The 22,894-nt window shown below is 35.4% G+C and overlaps 2 protein-coding genes across 2 annotated transcripts; one reads left to right on the top strand and one right to left on the bottom strand.

The window, feature by feature from the left end:
• Positions 1-860: 860 nt before the first annotated feature.
• Positions 861-2,677, bottom strand: LOC149236557 (uncharacterized). Its single transcript, XM_089368953.1, has 2 exons — positions 1,615-2,677; positions 861-1,402 (listed from the first exon to the last, which is right to left on the bottom strand). The coding sequence occupies exons 1-2, from the start codon at positions 2,675-2,677 to the stop codon at positions 861-863; spliced, it is 1,605 nt and encodes a 534-aa protein (XP_089225079.1).
• Positions 2,678-14,411: 11,734 nt separating this feature from the next.
• On the top strand, positions 14,412-21,318 carry LOC149236556 (peroxidase 5-like). Its single transcript, XM_089368952.1, has 6 exons — positions 14,412-14,729; positions 19,770-19,852; positions 19,976-20,210; positions 20,305-20,499; positions 20,605-20,782; positions 20,897-21,318. Exons 1-6 carry the CDS (start codon positions 14,412-14,414, stop codon positions 21,316-21,318), a joined length of 1,431 nt encoding a protein of 476 aa, XP_089225078.1.
• Positions 21,319-22,894: the final 1,576 nt, after the last annotated feature.

Genomic DNA, 22,894 nt, shown 5'->3' with positions numbered 1-22,894 from the left:
AATTTTTTCGGAGTGAGGGTACTTTCTTCTTTGGGAATGAGGGCGATAAAAGTTGAATTGAGCGATGGCAATAGCCAGTGTAGAGAGCACGATTCCTCCACCACTTGCCACACTTCCTCTTTTATAAGCTCCCAGAAAGAGTGGAAGAAAGTTGTGGTGAAGTCGTCCGGTCCCAGTGCTTTGCCCTCTTTAAGCTGCTTCATGGCCAAATCCACCTCCTCGGGCGCTACAGGTCGAAGAAGGAGTTGGTTGTGTTCTTCTGTGATAATTTTTGGCACATTTTGAGTGATCTTTTCTATAGCATGCCGTCTATCAAGCTGGGGTTCTTGTAGGACCTCCTGGAAGTGATTGATGAATTCCTGTTCAATCTCTACATGGTTTTCCACTCTTTCCCCTCCTTGCTTTTGTATAAAAGAGATAGTATTGTGTATTCTTCTTTGAATCGTAGTTCTGTGGAAGAATTTATTGTTTCTTTTGCCTTCTTTCAGCCATCTAATCCTAGATTTATGCTTCCATAGAATTTCTTCCTGCTTTCTTCTCTCCTCCAATTGATTATGAATGTGCCTTTCCAGTTCCAAAGTCCCATCCTTGTATCCCTCTGTGATTATCTGTTGCTGGAGATCTCTCATTTCCTTGAGGTCTTGTTGGGCCTAAAAGATGTTGCCAAAAATATCTTTATTCCAGCGTTTGATTTGGGCTTTTAGGAATTTGAGATTCTGTTGAAACTGGAACATTTTTTATCCCTCTGGCGCAGAGAAGTTGTTCCAGGTGAATCTGATGAAGTCGTTGAAGGTGGGATGGGAAAGCCAAAATGCCTCAAATCTGAATGGACATCTGGTTGAGTCACCCGACTGTTGCCATTAGAGAGAGATAGGCCAGTGGTTGGATCTGGAGTATGGAAGAATGGATGCTAAGAGGTCGCCGCCGAGATGCACTGCATTATCCGAGATGAGGAATCTATCAAGTTTTGAAGCAATTTGATGCTGCCCAGCCCTGCGATTGCTCCAAGTGTGCATTCCATTGGAGGTTTGCATGTCTATTAGCATATTGTTGTGGATAAAATCTTTGAAGTGGTCAGTTTCCTGTTCCAGCCTGGCCCGACCTCCCGTCTTTTCCTCTAACTTGGTGATCATATTGAAGTCTCCTCCAATGATCCATAGAGGATGGTCTCTATTGGAGTTGAGTTCTTCTATGGTGTCTAGAAGAGCAATTTTGTTGGCTGCTTCCTGCGGAAAATAAACATTAGTAAGATGACCATGAATGTTGGTGCCAATAATATGAAACGTTGCCTGTATAATGTTATGGGAGGCATGGAAATTCGAAAGCGTTATTGCTTGCTTATTCCAGGCAATTGATAATCCTCCAAAAGCACCTAACGCATCCACAGCAATCGAGTGACAGCCTGGCCAAGCTTTTGAAAGGATGTTTCCCAGAGTGTTACTGTTGTATTTTGTTTCCTGCAGAAAGAATATCTAGGGTTGTTCCTGCCTTATCATATTTTTAATCATTATGAGTTTCCTGGGGTTGTTGAGCCCTCTTAGATTCCATGAAGTGAGCTTCATGATTCACTATTAGTAGTGGGCTTGTAGTACTTCGTCAATTTAGCATATCTACCTGAGTCAACCAGGATTTTCCCTATGGCTATAGTTCGGTGGAGATCTGTCTTTCTTCCACATTTCTTGGAGTCTTTTGGAAGGAAGTAGCCATCCCATTGACTTCCCAGTTTTATTCCTAATTGTTGTTGCTGATAGGCTTTGGATATGATAACTTCCAGAGTACTAAGCTGGTGCACTTGGATTTTATCATACTCCTTTCTGCAAACTTGTAACATCTCAAAAATGTCTAGACTGCCCAGATCTATGCTTTCCGATTCTTCATCCATGTGTTGCGCTTGACTACTTTCCTCTGAGATGAGAGCTAAGTGCATGGATTGGCTTTGGGGATCGTCCACATCCATTTCCTTGGATTTCCATTCAGGGTTTTTTGGGCCTACTTTGGAAGTCCCACTCAAGATTTTTGGAGGCAGGGGGTTGGGAGAGGAGGCTGAAGGAGGGATCAGGGGGGATGGGATAATCAGCTGAGGGATTGGCGCAGAGATCTGGGTTGGGTCTTCCGAAGTTTTTGCTAGAACCTCGAAGCTGTTGCTCGTGGAGGGGATGGAAGCAACATCCTGATGGGGTTTTTTCCCAGAGGAAGGTTTTTTGTGCGATCTCTTACGGCTTGCAACCTTGGTGAAACCCTCATGGTCCACCTTGCCTGAGGGTTCAGAGGCTTGTGGATAAGCATTTAGAGGGCAGTCCCTAAACAGATGCCCAAGGGCATGGCACTTACGACAGCGAAAGGGAACATGTTCAAAATCTAAGGGTTGAATCCATTCATAGTCATCGTGGAAGAGACTTACCGATTCCGGAAGGGCTTTGTCCAAGCGCATGAAGACACAGATGCGGGCGTATGAGGTATATCTACTCAGCTTCGTTTCTTCAACAATTTTGACAAACTCTCCCAGCCCCTTACCTATGTCTCTGAGTGATTCTTCATCCCAATATTCCACAGGGAGCGAGTATAGCCTAATCCATATTGGTGCCCAGCTGAGATCCTCCTTGTCAGGGTTGAATCTCTCTCTCCAAGCTCTTAAATACAGACCAGCAGAGTTGAAGAAATAAGGACCTTCATCCATGACCCTATTTCAATCTTCGATGCAGAAGAAAATCACCGTGAAAAACCCTTTTGGTCCTAGCTACAAAGTGACCTATCCCTTGGGTTTCCATTTGGCTGAGATCCATCCTTGCAAAGCTTTTTCCGTCGGCCAGAATCTAATAAATTTTCCAATGAGCGCATGGTCCTTCATGTATTGGATCCGACCATTGATTCAGTGGCTGGGAAGTTTTATTTTGGGTCTTTCAGTGGCTATAGGTCTGCATGTCGATGAGGTACACTTTGGCGTTTCCTGTTGCTTTGACTTTCCTTCTTGTTCTTAATTGTTTTTGTCAGGCTGCACAGTGAAGTCTTTTGTTGTTTCCTGCATCAAAGGGTCCCGTTCTTCTTTGTGATGTTGATCAGTCTCCAGATGTTCGGTCGTATTCATCGCTTGAGGAACATTTTCAGAAGTGGGGGAGGGAATTGAAACCCCCCCGGGGAAATGTCATTGTGGCGCAGAGTGTACCAGTAGGCCGATGTCACGGTATGAAGTTAAAAACAAAGAGAGGAGTCAGAAAAAAGAGAGCAGGGTGTGCCATTGCAGAGGCGCTTCAAAGCCCTAGGTTGTAGAGGCGTCGCGTCCTATGGGGATGGATTGGCTGGAGTAAATTATGCATATATTATATAAAGCAACTGAATAAAATAAAATCTTATGACTAAAAAATTTCAACAATTTTGATATTCTACATTTTAGTTTTCTTTACCTATATTTTTGTGCCAAAATCTATCTATAATCCAATAAAGATTTGTTGATTTGTTGGAATTGCGAGTTTAAGTTGTGTAGTCTAAAAGTTCAAGTGAAATTGTAAATTTAATCATGTAGTCTATGTTATCCAAGTAACGTAAGAGGAATTTCAAGCTATTAAACCGATTCATGCTTTAAAAATTGCATTTTAAACAATGAAAAATTGCAGAAGGTATGTGTGTATAACTATGGATTAAGCATCAAGAGCAGCGAACGCTCTTTAGGTGTAAGCCCTTCTTCAAATTTTTCACTCTAAAAAATCTCTCCATCAATATGTTTGATCTCTCTCGAGACTTACTAGATAATATGGTTCTATACTAAGTTAATATTAGTTAAAATTACATTAGAGGAAATTTCGTCCTAAAATTTCATATGAAATTTTCATGTACATAATATATAAACCAATCAAAATATTTTAAATTTAAAAATAGGTTACATCAAAATATTTTAAATCAGGAAAAAATACTACTTTTTTATTGGTATTTTTGGGTTATTCCCTTATAGGTTTACTCAAATTTCAAGTGTAAACACTCGTTGGATGTAGAATTATATTATGCGCCAAATGGATACCTATTATATAATTCCACAACCAACAAGTACCTATAATAGATACTTTTGAGAAGGCCCACATTGATAAGAAAAATGAAGATACATTAAAAGAACATGTTGAACACATTTTTTTAATGTATCTTCAATTTTTATCAATGTGGGTATTCTCAAAACTATGCATAATGATTACTCATTGAATGTGGAATTTAATTCTGCATTCAACGACTGTATACAATTGAAATTTGAGTTAACATATAAGGAGATAAGAAAAAAGTACAATTAGAAAAAATAGTTTTCTTCCTTTCCCTCCAAAATTCATAACTCTTATTTATTATTTTCCTATCATTTTATTATTTTTCCTTACGAGGTCACTTTTAGGATGAAATTTCCTCTAATGATAATTTTTTGAGCTAGGAGATTCATTCCACCATTGAGTCTGAGGAAGATGTATAATTTTGTCTATGCTCAATGTGGATTTGACATGTGTCCCTTTAAAAATACAAATAAATACTTTTTAGTTAAGAAATAATGTTGGTTGAAATCAAAATAACAGAGAAATATACATATTTAGTTAGTTTTACTTAAAAGTGTTATAAAAAGTATTTCCCTTCTAATTGTGCTTGATGTTACAACCCAATACAAAAAAGATATGGTAAGAATATTTCAGTCTTATTTATAAATAAAATATTTTTGTGTACATATGTAATACGATAGTTTTATAGCAACTTTTAAAATGATTTTAATATAATTAAAAGAAAAGACAAATAAAATTGATATTATTTGTATTTTCATATTCCAATTTGATATATAAATAAACAATTTTAATATGCATGTTAATTAATTTATTTTAATATAAATTTCAGAAAACACACACACATAGATATAGATATGAAACACAATAAAATTTTTCAATGTAAAAAAATAATAAGTAATCAAAAATAAAATGATTGAGTTCATTATTTATAACAATAATAAGATAAAGATGAGTAATTCATTCAATTTTAAATACAAAATTTATATATGACACTAAAAAAATATGCATCACAAATTTAATATTTCAATATGTAAAATTAAGTAATATTAAAATGTATTTAAAAATATACTAATAATAAAAAAAATTAATATAAACCATGTAATTTATAAATAAAATATGTCAGTACTCATATTAATTAAATTACTTCAATGTCCATTAATAATATATATATATATATATATATATATATATATATATAATTAACAATCCTAATAAAATATCTAAATATTTTTATATATTTTTTTCAGCTAAAAAAACTTAAATTTTATTCATCTCAAATAATAAAAAATTACTTTAGGTAGACACATTAATTGTGTTTATACATATAGTAGTGAAAAATATGCAACCATAACGACATAGAAAAATAGGAATATGTACATATAGTTTTTATGAGGTTCATGAAAACGCCTCGGCCGTTAAGAGAAGATTCTCTTAATATTATAAGAGAAGTAGATAACCACAAAGAGAATTTGCATAAGAAATAAAATAAAGTCATTTGTGAAGAGATAAGACAAAATGGGAAAAGCTATTGTGACTCATTCGTTAGCTGATCACTAGGATCTTGGAAAGGTTTATGATAATAAGAGTGAATGGATCCATCCTGATCTTCTCTAATCTGCCATTGTCCTAAATCAAGGTCTAGACCAGCTTTGGATAGGAAATGTGCATCCTGCTATCGCTCCTTGTATACATAATGATATAACAAAAATGAAAATAAAATTTTCAATTGTAAAGCACTGTCCAAAAGGGTCACAAGAAAAATGTTTTAGAGTTACTAAATATGGTTAATCCAACTGATTACAAGCATAAAGTCAGTATAAATTTGTATCTTTGACAGCCCATGATTTGAAGCAAAAGGTGGACTAAATCCCATTCCTGGAAGTTTAAGAGATTCCTGGAAGCTTGAAGTTCATTTTAAAGGTGGACTAAATCCCATTTAGACATGATAAGAATGTGAAATAGAGATATATAGAATGAATCTTATCCCACTGGTCTCGCCTACGCCTTCATTATAGAGGTCCCATCAGAAAATTCTGGGTTGTTTAATTTGAATTAATAATAAAATATTTATATTATATAAAGTAATTGAAAAATTATATTATTATAAAGTTTCAAGGATTATTATTTTATATTTTGATATTTTATTAAAAGCAAATTTTGAATAAAACAAATATTTATTAAAATTGTATTCTTAAATCATTTTATTTCATGTATTTAAGGAATTTTTAAAAAATAAAGTTGAAATACAATTTAAAAAGTGTGTGTGTATATATATATATATATATATATATATATATATATATAGATATATATATATATAGAAAGAGTGATTCATATTAATCAACAAGTTAGGAGAATAATGCATTATGTGGAAGTGCATTTTTTCCTATAAAAAAGGTTTTCATATCAATAAATTTTGATTCCTCATGGCTCTTGTTATATTTTTGGATAATATGGATACTAGTTCTAATTCCACACCAGGAGTGAATGTTCACTTTAATCATTTGATGTTTTAAAACTCACAATTCAATTTTCAAAATTCTTAAGAATCATAGTTTAAAGATAGATAAATATTTTTATATTAATATATCAATTTCAATGAAACATTTATTGGGACTAGAGGGTCATTCTACATTACGAGGGAGATGTGTAATTTCTTCCATGCTCAACCTTTAGTTGACATGAGCACTTTTATAAATAGAAGTAAAATACTCTCTAAATAAATAAAAAAGTCAACTATAATTAGAAAAAGGAATATAAATATTTGGTTAATTTTAATTAAAAGCATTATAAAATACATGTGGTAAAAATATTTCATATGGATATAAATTTAAAAATACCAATCCATAAATAATCTATTTGAATATCCATGGCCCACATATATATATATATATATATATATATATATATATATATATATATTTCAATCCTTAAAGAGGAAAAATAATTGGAAAAAAGAAAAGGAAAAATCAATTTATTTTAATAAGAGAAATATATATAATTTATTAAAATTTAAATATAAAATTGATATATAATACTTAAAAATATCTATATTAAATACATAAAATATTTCAAATGTAGGGTTAAGTATTACTATCTTGTATTTAATATATTTTTATAATGTGAACAGTGATATTTATAAACAAAATATTTCAATGTTCATGCTAAATAAAACATTTCAATATCAATTACATACATATTATATATGGTTGAAAAAATGATCCATATGTTATATAAAACAATTCAAAAAAACTTTTATTATTAAAATATTTAACTAGTTTTACTATTTCACATTTTATTTCTTTCCCTTATATTTTTATGTCAAAATTGGCTTAAATATAGTAAAGTTTGATTGGAATTTCAAGTTTAAATTGTGTAGTCTACACAATTAATTTGTATGGTCAAAACAAAAATCAAATTACTAAGAGAATTTTCAAGGAATTCAATAAATTCATACATTCAAAAACGCGCTTAAACAATGAATAGTTACAGAAGGTGTGTATGTGCATATAACCATGGATTCAGAGAAATAAATAGTTTTACAAGTTTTCCACCCCAAAAAAGTTTGCATCAAGAGATTAATCTCTCTTTGTGATTACTAGACATGTGATTAAGATTGATCTAATTGGCTTAATATTAGATTAAAAAAATAAAGGTAATTCTACATAAAGACAACTATTGAGTTTAATCATTTCATGTTTTAAAACTTACAAAATTCAATTTTATTATATTTTTAAATATCATAGTTTAAATATACAAATATCCATTATTAGTATGAAATAGATGTGTAATTGCTTTTATCCTCAACCTTGAGTGACACTTATCCTCTTTGAAATGAAAACAAACTATTCTCTAAATAAGAAAAAAAATGAATATAATTTTAATTAGAAACATTATAAGACAACAATACTCTCACTCTTAGTATGCTAATTTGATCATTTGTTCATATGACGATCTAGTATGAAGAAAATGTGGTAAAATAATTTCACACTCACCCTTAGCAATAAATAAAATATTTCTGCTTCCATGTTAAAATAGTTTTATTGGGTAGGAAGACTCATTCTAACTCTTTCTTCAACCCAGTATGAGGAAGAGGTGTAATTACTTCATTTCTCAACCTTGAGTTTATGTGTCATTTTCAAGTATAAAAGTAAAATTATCTCTAAATAAAAAAAAAATTAACCTATGATTAAGAAACAAAAATGAATATTCATTTTTGATTAATTTTAATTAAAAAAATTATAAAACACTACTAATATCCCATGTTTTCACTCACTCCATCAATTCTTGATATTACAACCTAGTATGAAAGAGATGTGGTAAAAATATCTCTCTCTCACTTTCAGCATAAATAAAATATCTGTATGTCCATGCTAAAATATATATAAATAAATAAATTTATATTTTCATTTTTTTATCCCAAATCAAATTTTGATTCTCAGAGGCTTCTATAAGGCTCAATGTGTCACTCAAACAAGAAAACATGATTCTACTCATAATTTTTTAATTCTAAAGGAAAATTTGTAAGCCTCTAAAACAAGAGCTCATAGAGGGCAAGATTCCTTGTCTTTCTTATGGTTTGTTTTCGTCAATTTTAAAATGAGCACCCTCTAAGTATGTCAGGAAATGACCAATTCCATGTAAAATTGAGGGCAAGGAAAGGAATCCAGTCCAATGTAGAATTAGGTGAGGAAACAAGGTTAGGCACTTGGGGCTTGTGCAATGTAACTTTCTTTTCTTTTAAAACCATGTCCCTATGCATTCTCAAACTTGTGTATAGTTTTCTATATTTTTGTTTGAATTTGTTGGAGGATAGAATAAACCCTAGCAAGGGTCCTTTGTAGTTTTAATTGTTAACAAAAGGGAGGAGGTCACGAAAATGAAGAAATTGAATAAATGCCACAATCCAATGTGCTTTAGAAAGAATGCCAAGAAATCCAGGGGAGTTCCCATAAGACCTAGATGAAATGAGGGATTGGGTGGGAATGACGCCATGACATTTGGATGAAGGGAGAGCCCAGATCAGGTCCCTCAGGTCATTGGGATAAAAAACAAGGTGATGTGTGTAAAGGGTTTGACCCGTAACTCAGTATAGGACTTACATCTTGGATCCAAGTGATGCACAGGAAGTAATCAAGGGCATAGGTTAATCAAATGTCATAGAATATAGTCAGAACTAATCTGTCAACCTCATGGTGGGAATCATGAGCCTGACAATAATTTAGTCAAATAAAATTAAGTGATTCCTATGTGTTTTTAGGGGATTAAAGAGTATGCAAGTCCATTACTACGCAGAAAGTATGTGGAAGCCAAGTTTGAGGGCCCATAACCGAAAGTCTCTCGACTTAAACAATTTGGTAATCAAATTTTTCATACCCTAAAATTGGTTTTCATCAAGTTGTATCAGAGCAAGGAAGGATTTTTGCCGAAGGTGAATAACTTTCAAATGCAGTTGGGTAGAGGTTTTTTTGGCAATTCCATAACTACAATTGTGGTCGAATTATCAAGAGAAGTGAGTAGCATGCAAAATCCAAATGATGAGAGGAAGCTTGAGAGGTACTAGAGCAGGTGAACCTGTGATGCCAACAAACCAAACTAGAGGAGAGAGCCAATGAGGTGTTTGTGGAGGCTATGGTTGTAGCTCACTACTGAAAGAAAGGAGGAGCTCAATGATACATGATGAAAGAAGACTGAGATGATGATTGGCGAGATGCATAAATGAAGCACGTGATCAAGAGATAATGAAAATTTTCAAGTGCAATAGTCTAATGTAGGAGCATCAAATTATCCTAAATAATATTTGATTCCAAGAGGCCTCTAGAACCCTCAACATTGCAATGAAGAAATTAAGCAAGAGGACATGATTCTCCTCATAATTTTGTAAGTTTAAATGAAAAATCGTAAGCATGAGCTTGCAGAGGATGAGATACCTTGTCACTATTAGGGTTTATTTTCTATAGTTTTAAAATGGGAAGCTTACAATTATGTTAGGAAGTGGACAATTCATTTAAAAGATCAGGCCGAGGAAGGGTATCTATCATGACCCTACATTGGTGGTACTCTTCCAACCACACTATAGGAGGTGCGACACCACTAACCCTTTTCTTTTCACCAATACTCACACTCATGGACTACACCTTACTTATATACTTAGTTTATTTTTCTCTTTTACTAAGTACTTTCATTCATTATAACACAACAGTTAAGTATTCATCAGCATTAACATAAATGCACCATAATATAGATGGGAGGGGCAACTCCCTGCAATGTGTCTGCCCGTAATAATAATAATAACAACAATTTACAATATACAAGTTCAATTGTGAGGAAACCCTAGATTTACACTTAGAATATTTTCACATTCACCGGCACAACATGTTCAGCTAGCTTGTCGGCCGTGTCCACACGGTTGCTCGAACGATCTTTGCCTAACTCATCGTTTGCCTTCGCACATTTACCCAGATGCATTTCATTCACCTCATCGATTATCATTCACCGTCTTCTCAGAGCCTTCATGTGCCTTCACCCAACGTTCAACCCAATTCTTCATCTCGTTGACTCATTCACCATGCATACGCCTGTTCAAGACTTCACACAATACACTCACTCACCAACTCATGTCATTTGGGCAAGCACCTTACTGCACCCTCGCATGAATTCCCGAACGACCATTCGCTTGGACGCCCTGCTGCACCCTCGAACGACCTCGAATAACCTCCTACACGACTGTTCATTCACCAACGACCATGTGCTCTCGTTCAAACCTCCGCCCGAACTTTTTCACCACCGCATGTTTAATTCGTCGAATGAATTCCCGTGCCACCCTACACCCTCTTTCAAAACTCTGCCCAAACTACGCCCTCAATGAGCCATCGTTCAGCTTTTCCACAAGGCAAGAGGGTGTTGGGGCCTGCATGCTCTCTTTGCGATTACATTGGTTTGTTGTTGAATGATTCGATGCCTTAGCCCAAAACCAAGGTTATACAATATATATGGCTTGCCCATCATATGAAACAATGTGTCCTTATATTGGCTAACCCACCATATCTTCGTTTTATCTTTTGAATGGGTTGGCTCGCCCACTGGCCGATCCAAGTGTGGTGTCTCATCATTTAGCCTCACTCGCCCGTCAGCCCGCCGAAAGTGCCCTCGGCCTACATACCCAAACAAATTCCACAACACTTAGTTGCATTTCGCACATTTTCTCCCCACTGTGCCACCGCTCCTCAGCTCATCGCCTCCATGCGTGCTCGTCGTGCTTCCTGCAGCTCGTAGGCACTACATTCTCCTCCACCTGAAGACATTGTCGTCCTTGACAATCTTCCATCCCAACATCCACCTGTCGCCAAGATATCATCCACACAACTATGTATATGGGTAGTCCAGATGTTCACTACTCAACCTTCTCTCATGCCATAAATATGCCACTATGCTGCAAGGAATCATGTGCTGGTACCCCTCATGTCGTTGATTAGTTGGGTAGCTAATCCAACCATGCATCGCCTCCATAAGAACTCATGCCCATACATTGTCATGACTATCCACTGCATGTTTTCTATCAACCTATGTCATCTCACCCCTAGATGCCTACGCAAAGTGTTTAAAGACTCACTGCCATGAGCAGCTAATAATGAGTCTCATTCTCCCTGATAGTCTAACATGATGAGGAGGGAGCACAACTTGAAGGCTCTCCCTCTCTTATCAACTCAATCCACCTATCTGGATCTTCCACTTCCATTCTCTACAAGTATGCCTCTCGATCCTCCGTCTAAACATTTAGCCTCACATACTCTTCGTCATCATCATCTTCCACTGCCTCCAGCCTCCCAGATAGATCTAAGATGCCATCTAACAATGCCTTGATAACTGTGACAGTTCCATAAGTTTTGTCTCTACAACAGACAAACTATTATAGATCTCTTCACCTTTCTTTCCATCCTCCATACTCATTGCTGTCAGCTTACGCTTATCCTTAGTTACTCCCACAGTCGGTACACCAATGGGTACATCCTCTCGTCTGTCATAAATGTATAGTTTCCTCATATGGGGAGCAATCATTGCATCAAATTCCTTCATGAATACTATACCCAGTACAGCTTCATAGTCATCTATCTGCACCACAGTGAAATTGACTTTCCCTTTCCATTCACCAAGTGTCACATCCACCTTTTCAGCTACACCAATCACAGAGTTTGGAGGAGAATTCACTATCTTCAATTGTGCTTGCACCGATACAAACCTCAGCCCAATCCTTCTCGCAATATCTGCACTCATAAAGTTGTGAGTTGTTCCACTATCCACCATAGTAAGCACATACACACTCCAAACTTTCATTTCAACATACTCTAATCTGTTCTCTCAGGATCTCTCCTAAAGACTGCTTCCATGGCCACTGCAACTCCCAATATCTGCATAACCCCTACGGAAGTTTCTTCTTTCTTCGCATTGGACTGTGTCATGGCAGACACCTTTGGTCTAGAAGGACAATTCTTCACTGTATGTGGTTCCTCACATATCCAACACTTCAAGGGTTTCTTCATCTTCAACTTGTCATTCGATCTCGAAGTCTCTTCTTTTGTAGTCTTCTCTTTCAGTTTATCATACTTCTTCTTCTTCTCATCAGAACCTTCATCAAAGTGTTCTACCAAACAATCCACAATAGCAAAAGCCTCCTCAAGTGTCTTAATATTTTGTCTCTCCACTTCATTCCGCGCCCAAGGTTTCAAACCTATGATAAAGTTGAACACCTCGTCCCTTTTTGTCATGTGTGGAAGTTCCAAAACTGCACTTGCAAACTCTCGTTGGTATGCCTGCAGACTTCCTGTTTGCTTCATATACTTTATCTTCATCCTTGCATCCCATGTTTCATCCTATGGGCTGAAGTCGGCTTCCAAAGCCTTATTCATTTCATCCCATGAAGTTATGTCCCCAACATTTCTATTGGCAATTTGGTCCATCCTTCTTCGCCACCACATATTAGCATCCTTCGTCAAGAATTGAGCAACTACTTTCACTTTGGTTTCCTCATCGAATAATCCCAAGCACTCCAAGTACTGGTCCATGTCCCATAGAAGCTGCTAAGAGTCTTTGCACTCCTTGTACCATCATAAGAATCCAACTCTTTGATTTCGACATGAGTCAATCCTCCACCTGATTTGTGCCTCACAGCCTTCTTCAAAACTATGATCTCATCTCGAGCTTCATCAAGAGCTTGCTGCAATTTCAAGCTTTCAGCCAGAACTTGATCTCTTGCTTCACCAATCTTCTTGACCTCTTCTTCTATTTATGTATACTTCCATTCGGTATGCGCGTATCAGTCCTTGAGTTCTTCAAGTTCTTCTTTCATCTTCACATAGCCTTCACGAACCCGCATGTTCTCGAGCTTCATCAAAGCCCAATCAGAACCCAATTCCTCCATTCGTTCCAATACCCTGTTCAGAGAAGCTTCACTTGCATTGAGGCTAGATTCACCTATCATAACATGAGGTTCCTCCACCATCTCTACCATCAGCCTTCTTTGCAATATTGTATAGACCATAAACTATCAATTTGAATCACCAAAGCCTTGGTACCAACTGTCACGTTAGTGCAGCTTGCACAAGCTCCCTTGTATTGATCACCTCTGGTACCAGCTACATGCTAGTGAAATGGGATCAACTCTTCGTCGCAATTCACCAACTCTGATACCACCTATCACGTTAGTGTAGTGGGATAAGCTGTTTTGCGAAACCCGATTATCAGCTCTGATACCACCTGTCATGCCCCTACATTGGTGGTACTCTTCCAACCACACTATAGAAGGTGCGGCACCACTGACCCTTTTCTTTTCACCAATACTCAAGGTCATGGACTACGCCTTACTTCTATACTTAGTTTATTTTTCTCTTTTACCAAGTACATTCATTCATTATAACATAGCAGTTAAAGATTCGTCAGCATTAACATAAATGCACAATAATATAGATGTGAGGGGAAACACATTGCAATGAGTCTACCCGTAATAATAATAATAATAATAATGGTTTACAATATACAAGTTCAATCCTCAGGAAACCCCAGATTTACACTTAGAATATTTTCACATTCACCGGCACAACACGTTCAACCAGCTCATCAGGCACACCCACACAGTTGCCCAAAAGATCTCTGCCTAACTCGTCATTTGCCTCTGCACGTTCATTCGAACGTGTTTTGTTCACCTCGTCATTTGTTGTTCACCGTTTGCCTGATGCCTTCATGCACCCTCATCTGGCGTTCAACCCAACTCTTTAAGCTGTCAACTCGTTGATGGTGCACACGCCCGTTGAAGACTTCGCATGATACACTCACTCACCAACTCGTGTCGTTCGGGTGGGCACCCTATTGCGCCCTTGCATGACTTCCTGAATGACCATTCGCCCAGACACCCTGCTGCGCCCTCGAAAAACATCTTGCACGACTGTTCATTCCCCAACCACCGTGCACCCTCATCCAAACCTCTGCCTGAACTTCTGCACGACTGCACGTTCAACCCATCGAACGAACTCCCATGTTGCCCTACGCCCTCATTTAGACCTCTGCCCAAACTGCGCCCTTAACGACCCGTCGTTCAGCTTTTCCACAAGGCAGGAGGGTGTTGTGGCCCGCAAGCCATCTACACATGTTTGCCTTTTCGTTTCAGACCGCCCTCGCCCTCCTTGGCTCGCACGCTCTCTATGCGGTTGCGTTGGTTTGTTGTTGAATGATTTGATGCCTTAGCCCAACGCCAAGGTTACACCATCTATATGGCTCACCCATGATATGAAATGATGTGTCCTTATGTTGGCCAAACCACCATATCTCCGTTTTATCTTTTGAACAGGCCGGCTCGCCCACCAGCCCACCCAAGTGTGGTGTCTCATTGTTTGGCCTTGCCTGCTCGTTGACCCGTCAGGACCACCATCGGCCTATATACCCAAATGACTTCCATAACACTTAGCCACATTTCACACATTTTCTCCCCACCGTGCCACTACTCCTCAAGTCATCGCCTCCGTGCGTGCTCGTCCTGTTGCCTGCAACTCGTGGGCGCTACAGTATCCATCTCAATGTAGAATAAAGTTGGTCAATCTATGAGAGGTCGTACCATCTAACTTTATTTTGTTTTTAAACCGTGTCCCTGTGCATTCTTGAATGTATGTGCGATTTTATATATTTTTGATTCAATATGTTGAAGGATAGAATAAATCCTAGTGGGAGCCTTTTTAGTCATAATTGTTAATAAAGGGGAGGAGGTCACGACAGGCAAACATTGCACAAATGCCATATTCAAATGTGTTGAAGCACGAATGAAAATAAATCCAGAGGAGTTCACATAAGACCTAGACGAAATGAGGTCTTGGGCGTAAGTGGCATCAATACTTTTGAATGAAGGGAGGACCTAGATCGAGTCCCTCAAGCTATTGGGATTGAAATCAAGGTGATGTAAAAAAAGGGGTCAACACCAACCTGGTATAAGACCCAAAAGTTAGAGCCAAATGAAGTTATGATGTCAAGGGCAAGGCGACACAGGATCTAGTCGAGTCCCTAGGTACACTGGATGCTAGATAGGATAGGCAGGAGTTGTCACCCGACCTCATGGTGGGAAGAAAGAGGTTGGCCCTAGATTTGCGAGGTTAGAGCAAGGGAGCCATGTGCTTTATTTTGATTTGGAGGATTTAGAAATTTTTGAGTGCATTGTTACACAAAGGATGTGAGAGCCAAGTTAAAGGACCTGTAGCGCATAGACTCCTGAGTTGACCTGTCTAGGGACCAAATTTGACAGACCCCAGATCAGTTTTCATTAATTGTAAAATAGATCTTCAAATATGTACAAAAATTTCACTCTTACTCTTAGGCATAAATAAAATATTTCTATATCCATTATATATAACATAATTTTATATCAGCTAGCCTAAATGCATCTTAACTATAGATCTACCAAATGGTGAGGGAGATCAAATATCTTTTCACTCTAAAAATGGTGTACATCTCAAGAGATTTGATCCCTCTCAACATTTGGTAGATTCAATGTTAAGATAGATTTAGATTAGTTTTCATATTAATTATAATTATAAATATAATTATTAACTTTGTGTTTTCTATTTTATTTATTTAGTTTTATGTGATTTGACCAAGTCAAAATGTTTTATGAATAATTATAGTCATTGTTTTCTTTTATACATTTAGACTAAGTTAAAATGTATAGGTGATACTAGAACATCTACCTCATACTCTTCACTTTTATATTTAATTTTTAAAATAAAAGAAAAGAAAATATTTTAATTTTGGAATGAGTTATGGTTTTTGGGTATATGGTATTGTAACAAAGCCTATTTACAAGTTAATTATATCGGTTGTAAAATGGGGTGAATATCAATGGTTATGAGTCTTGTTATATTGTAAATTTATTGCAAGTATTTAGTTTTTATTTGATTATTAATAAAATTTAAATATGGATATAAAATAATTATTGTGGACCACTACATCTCCCTAATACATTTTTTGCTTTTAAATTAAATTTAATATGTTTAATAAAATTAAAGTAAAATAAAATATATAATTTTTTTTTACATACACTCTTTCTTACATTACCCCTAACACCTACACATCTCTCCTAACATTTTTATTTTTGCAAGAAAATGCGTAATTATTATAATTTTTAACAATATTTCAATACAAAAATAAAGTTTTTGAATATCCATCATATATAGTAGGAGAGTATATAAAATAAAAAATAAAAATAAAAATAAAAAGTGGATCATAAAAGAATATTTTAATGCTCCAATAAAAGAAGGAATTGGAAAAAAAAAAAATTCAATTACTTTTTATTAAAATAAATATGCTTAATTTATTAAAATATTAATATAAAATTAAATATCCATCTTAATTCATTCATTCATATATAGACACATAGAGTGTTAAAAATAAAAAATTCAATTTCGATTATAAGAAAATATTTCAATGCTAGAGTAGAAGTAAGAATGAATTGGAAACCAAAAAAAATCAATTAAAACATGTTTAATCATTAAAATCTATTGATATATGATATTTAATTTTTTTAATTAAGAATAATAAAAAAATTGAGTATGTTTAAGACATAAAATATTTCAATTGCAATGTTAAATTGTAGGATATTTAAAATATATTAATAATAATAAAATATTTTAACGTTGATAAAATGGTTTATATATAAAGTATTTTCATTTTCAGATTAGATAAAATATTTTAATGTCAACTAACTGTATATTATATGGTTAAAAAAAACTATGTGTATTATTACATAAAGTAACCATTTGTTGGAAATCACATTTTAAGTTGTGTAGCTTATAAGTTAAAGGTATGTAACCTTCCTAGCTTTCTACGATGTCAAAAATATAGTGAGCTCAGGAGGCTTCTCTCCAAGTTTTTTGAGAATAGGAATACAATTTTAAATCTAACTAAATAATTTGTTTCTTGTCAGATATACCAAAATTTGGTCTTAGTGGGCCTTAACCATCATCATCATCATCAATATACACAATCCAAATGACCAAAAAAGTTCAAGGCATTGAATTGGTCTCAGTGGAGGTTAACCATCATCATCATCATCAATATACACAATCCAAATGACAAAAAAAATTCAAGGCATTGAATTTATTCATGCATTTAAAATTGTGTTACATGTACATAAACATGGATCACTTGCTATAAAAGACCAACACTCTTGAGATGTAAACCATTTTTCAAGTTTGACATCCTAAAAAAATTGCATAAAAATATTTAATCCCTTTAAACATTTACTAAATTCATAATTAAGATATATCTATACTAATTTTCAAAACAATCCAATAATTATAAATTTAAAAGCATTCACTCCAAAACATTCATTATTAATTAAATAACTTTTGAATATTTAATCTGAATAGTTTTTTTTTTATAACCTTTCACCACAATCTTAAAAGATGCATAGCTGCAAACCATATGAAACATATTGAGTAGTTGGAAAAAAAGAAAAACAACCTTTTACGCCACCATCTTAAAGAAGACATAGTTGCAAACCATATGTATCATTTTTTTATTGAAAATAATTTAAAAAAAAATCATAATAAATATATATATATATAATTCAAGTTAAAATGCAAATTAACATGATCGATTGTTAGAGTCGTGCAATACAGATACTAATAATGCAACAAAATTTATTAAGTATTACACCATAATAACATTATTTTCAACCAAGTTATTAAGTATTACACCATGATTACATAATTGCAGGCAATATAGTAGATATTAAAGCAAGAAGAAAGTCTCGTGATATCCCGCAAAATCATACGACCCAACATAAATCTCAGATTCTTCATGACCCGGCACGATGACAGCTTCCTTGTCCAGAGTAATACATCTAAAAATAACGATTATTTAGCCGGCTGCCAGCCTTGTTGTACTGAGCAGCCTGCATAGTTCTCAAGTCAATAATCGATAAAAATGAGAAGCTAGCAAACTCGAGCATGGAGCTTTTACTTAGTAGCAGCGTAACCCGTTCAATTCTTCTCCACGGATTATGCTATAGGCAAGACATGCCCGTCCACAAACTGTAATATCTTGAATACTAAAATAAAACGTGGCGACGGGAGTGGCTGATAACATGGCGCAGCATAGCATGTCCTGAGTTGGGTGTTGAATCCGAGCAATTTATATCATTAAATAGGAAGGTGTCGGGAAATGGGAAATTTCACCGTATATTTAGTATATGTCATAGTAGAAGATAACGATGGCTTTTCAAATTAGTGCCAGAAATATTACAGCTTTGGATAAACACTTCAAAGTTCGAGCTAATGACAAGCTATAAAAATAATAGGTATACCATTATAGTGTTAAGTCTATTATATCAATTATAGTGTTAAGTCTATTATATCAATCTGAAAATTTAGGTAGATCATCCCTAAGAGGTTTATCTGTCCGCTAAACAAGTAAGGCTTAATCCAAAGGCGTCGATAAAATTTAACCCCAAAACTATAAACCTCTCCATTAAAAAAATACTTAGCAAAACAAGAAAACTAAACCAAATGAATTAATCCTTCAGACTTAATTATAATCCAAGAGACCTTGAGACTTGAGACCTTGATACTTAATTATAGTCTTATAACCCTTGAGACTTAATTATAGTCCTAATTCTACTACACCTAGATCAATCAAACATATTTACAACTTAGAAGCGTTTGTGCAGTCATGTAGACTTAACCTAAGTCAATCAAACATATTTACAAGTTAGAAGCGTTTGTGCACCCATGTTTGCACTTGTAGTATATTTAATTTCGATATGTTCCTTAAAAAATAATTATAGAAACCCGGCCGCCACGTTATATCTTTGAATAACATGTCTAGCGTTTCTTTTTTCCAAATCTGCAAATGAGTTGTCTCTAAGTCCCAAGGAATGCCATAATAGAGATGGGACAGCCCGACAACTTAGACGCCTTTGTGTGGCCATCCTCAATGAAAATTTAATTTCGATGAAAGAGGGGAGAATAAGAATCTGTCACGTATGTTTCAAGAGATATAGAGGAAACACGTCGCCACGTTATACCTTTGATATAAAGCTATAGTTCTGAAATATCTTTGAAACAAAATGGAGGTTTACTTTTCGTGAGAAAAACCGTGTAGTAGGTTGAAAAATGATATATAATTCGAAGAGAACTAACATGATTCACGGGCACAAATACTGTTTATAAGACTATAAATACCTAGCTTCACATGCATGATTCTCAGGTATTCACCAACGAACTCCACTACAGTTATCTCCAATCTCAGGATTTCGAGTACGAAGGATCAACTCCCTGGTGTCATCCAAGGTTAGAATTTCCGTGCCAATAGATAATCTTTCATGCTTTGTTGATTGAGGTTTGTGGGTTTTATAATTGTAAGAAAACTAATGATTGAAATAACTTCATTTTCTGGTGTTCTCATGATGTCAGTGTTCAGGGAGGTGAAATGGCGAAGGCTCTGTTCCGTAAGGCTGCCCTGATTACCGTAGTATTTTGTGCCTTTGCTAGGGCTGCTGTAAGCGACAACCTTGCAGTGGGCTATTACAAATATATTTGTCCAGCGGCGGAATCCATTGTGTTTGCGGTGGTTAGCAGCGCATTCCATAGCTCTCCTGAAATAGCCGCTAAGCTTATACGTTTGCATTTCCACGATTGTTTTGTCAGGGTCGGTATCTGAGTTACTTTTTATAATGCACTCCTCTGAACTATTACAATGTAAATTCTTTTGAAATACTGAATTGGAGCTTCTTCACTTTCAGGGATGCGATGGTTCCGTTCTCATCGACTCCATAGCCGGCCAGTTCGTAGCCGAGAAAGACTCTCCGGCTAACAATCCGAGTCTCGGAGGATTCGACGTGATTGACAACGCCAAATCACTATTAGAGAAGATCTGCCCAAAGAAGGTCTCCTGTGCAGACATTGTCGCATTTGCGGCTAGAGACAGTGCATTGCTGGTATTCTTATTAAACTTCATATATATAACAACCACTAAATTAAGTTTAGCATAGCACGACAGCAGTGCTCAATGTTTTCTAATAATGCATTATAACTGATTGCAGGCATCGCCCATTGGATATCCCCTATGGTGGGATGTTCCCGCCGGAAGGAAGGATGGAAATATTTCACTTGCTTCCAATATTCCGGGAAATCTGCCTCCACCTACCTTCAATGTAACCCAGCTAACTCAGATATTTACAACCAAGGGTCTATCCCAGGACGAGATGGTTACACTGTCAGGTGTATTCTCGGACCTGCAAATCATCAATGTGTTAATGCTTGTTGATTACAATAATGGTTGAGCAGAAACATATCTCGAGTATAATCATGTTTGTGTTGTTTGGGCGAATGCAGGAGCACACACAATTGGTGTCTCTCACTGTACTTCATTCGTCAGCAGGCTCTACAATTTCAACGGCACGAATGCCACAGACCCGTCCCTTGACCCGTGGTATGCTCAGATACTGAAGCAAAGGTGTCCCCAAGGCAGCCCCAGCAACGCCAACACGACCGTGGTCATGGATCCTCAAACGCCATTCATCCTAGACAACTTGTATTACAACGACGTTATAGCTAACCGTGGTCTGTTTACATCCGATGCAACTCTGCTTACAAATCCAAACACCAAATCCAGCGTCTTTCGAAATTCGGGCTCTTATAACCTGGTAGCGTGGCAGCAAAAGTTTTCTGCTGCAATGATAAAAATGGGAGAGATTAGCGTATTGACTGGCACCCAGGGAGGAGTCCACGCCAACTGTAGAGTTGCCAACAGTTAATCAGATTGGAAATTTCAGTTTCGTTTGCTTGAGTTTTGGAATATTATCTCAATTCGAAATGCGGTTGCTATTCTCCACGAATAAATTATATGTTCTTCTTTCTTTCCCCGCGTGTATGAACTGCCACGCTTTTTTATAAAATAATAAATGATCGTAAGTATTCATTCTTCTATAGATTTAGGCTTACGAAACGAGGGGGCAAATTGAATTACTGTAGTTCTGGATATCATATTTATTGACTTGCTATCATATTCATTCACTTCAAACCATTGAGGTGGCAAATTGAATTCCTACAGTTTTGGATATCATATTCAGTGACTTCAAACCATACTTCAATTAACATAAATGTATTTAACATAAATATATTGGAAGAGGATTTTCATATTGGATGAAAATGGAGTAATAGTTCAATTAAAATCAATAGTTACGAGAGCATCCATTTAATAGGTCAATAATAGTGATGTGGTCAAAGAATTTAACGGCAAAAATAAACAGAGAATGAATATGTTCTTCTTTCTTTCCCCGCGTGTATGAACTGCCACGCTTTTTTATAAAATAATAAATGATCGTAAGTATTCATTCTTCTATAGATTTAGGCTTACGAAACGAGGGGGCAAATTGAATTACTGTAGTTCTGGATATCATATTTATTGACTTGCTATCATATTCATTCACTTCAAACCATTGAGGTGGCAAATTGAATTCCTACAGTTTTGGATATCATATTCAGTGACTTCAAACCATACTTCAATTAACATAAATGTATTTAACATAAATATATTGGAAGAGGATTTTCATATTGGATGAAAATGGAGTAATAGTTCAATTAAAATCAATAGTTACGAGAACATCCATTTAATAGGTCAATAATAGTGATGTGGTCAAAGAATTTAACGGCAAAAATAAACAGAGAATGAATAAAAATTTGGAAGAGAGTAAACAACTTTTTTTAATATTCAAAATCAGTTAAATAAAATTATATTGGAGATATCAACAATAAACAAATACAAATTTGGAATGGAATGAACAACTCTTTTCAATATTCAAAATCACTTAAATAGAATTATATTGGAGACATCAACAATAAACTACTACGGTGTGAGTGAACTAGAACTCAACTAAACTTAAGAGAATCAAAGTTGTTAGTGAACTAGAACTCAACTAAACTCAAGAGAATCAACGCTATCAAAGTTGTCAGTGAACTAGAACTCAACTAAACTCAAGAGAATCAATGTTGACAATGACATCCAGTAGACAATGAAATAAATATCTTGACACCTAGCAAACAATGAAATTAATACATTAACACCCCCTCCCAATCTCAACTATTACAAGTAGTGACACTTACAATGCCAAATTGGACTCTTTGAAATTCAATTATATTTTTGCCCAATGGATGCAAAATTGGTCTCTTTGAAATTCAAATATATACTTTCCCAATGGTTTTCTGAGAATATCTACAAGCTAATCTTTTGAACCATAAAAAACAAGTAATATGTCTCCATTGTGAAATATGTGATTTTTGATAAAGAAATTGCCAAACTACTACCAAAATAAATCGGAGTTGGATCGTTCT

The sequence above is a fragment of the Pinus tabuliformis genome, chromosome 8 (genome assembly GCF_031772625.1).
Source record: "Pinus tabuliformis cultivar Carrire ecotype Pingquan chromosome 8, CPIR1, whole genome shotgun sequence".
NCBI lineage: Eukaryota > Viridiplantae > Streptophyta > Pinopsida > Pinales > Pinaceae > Pinus > Pinus tabuliformis.
This window is presented reverse-complemented; position numbering and strand designations above follow the sequence as displayed.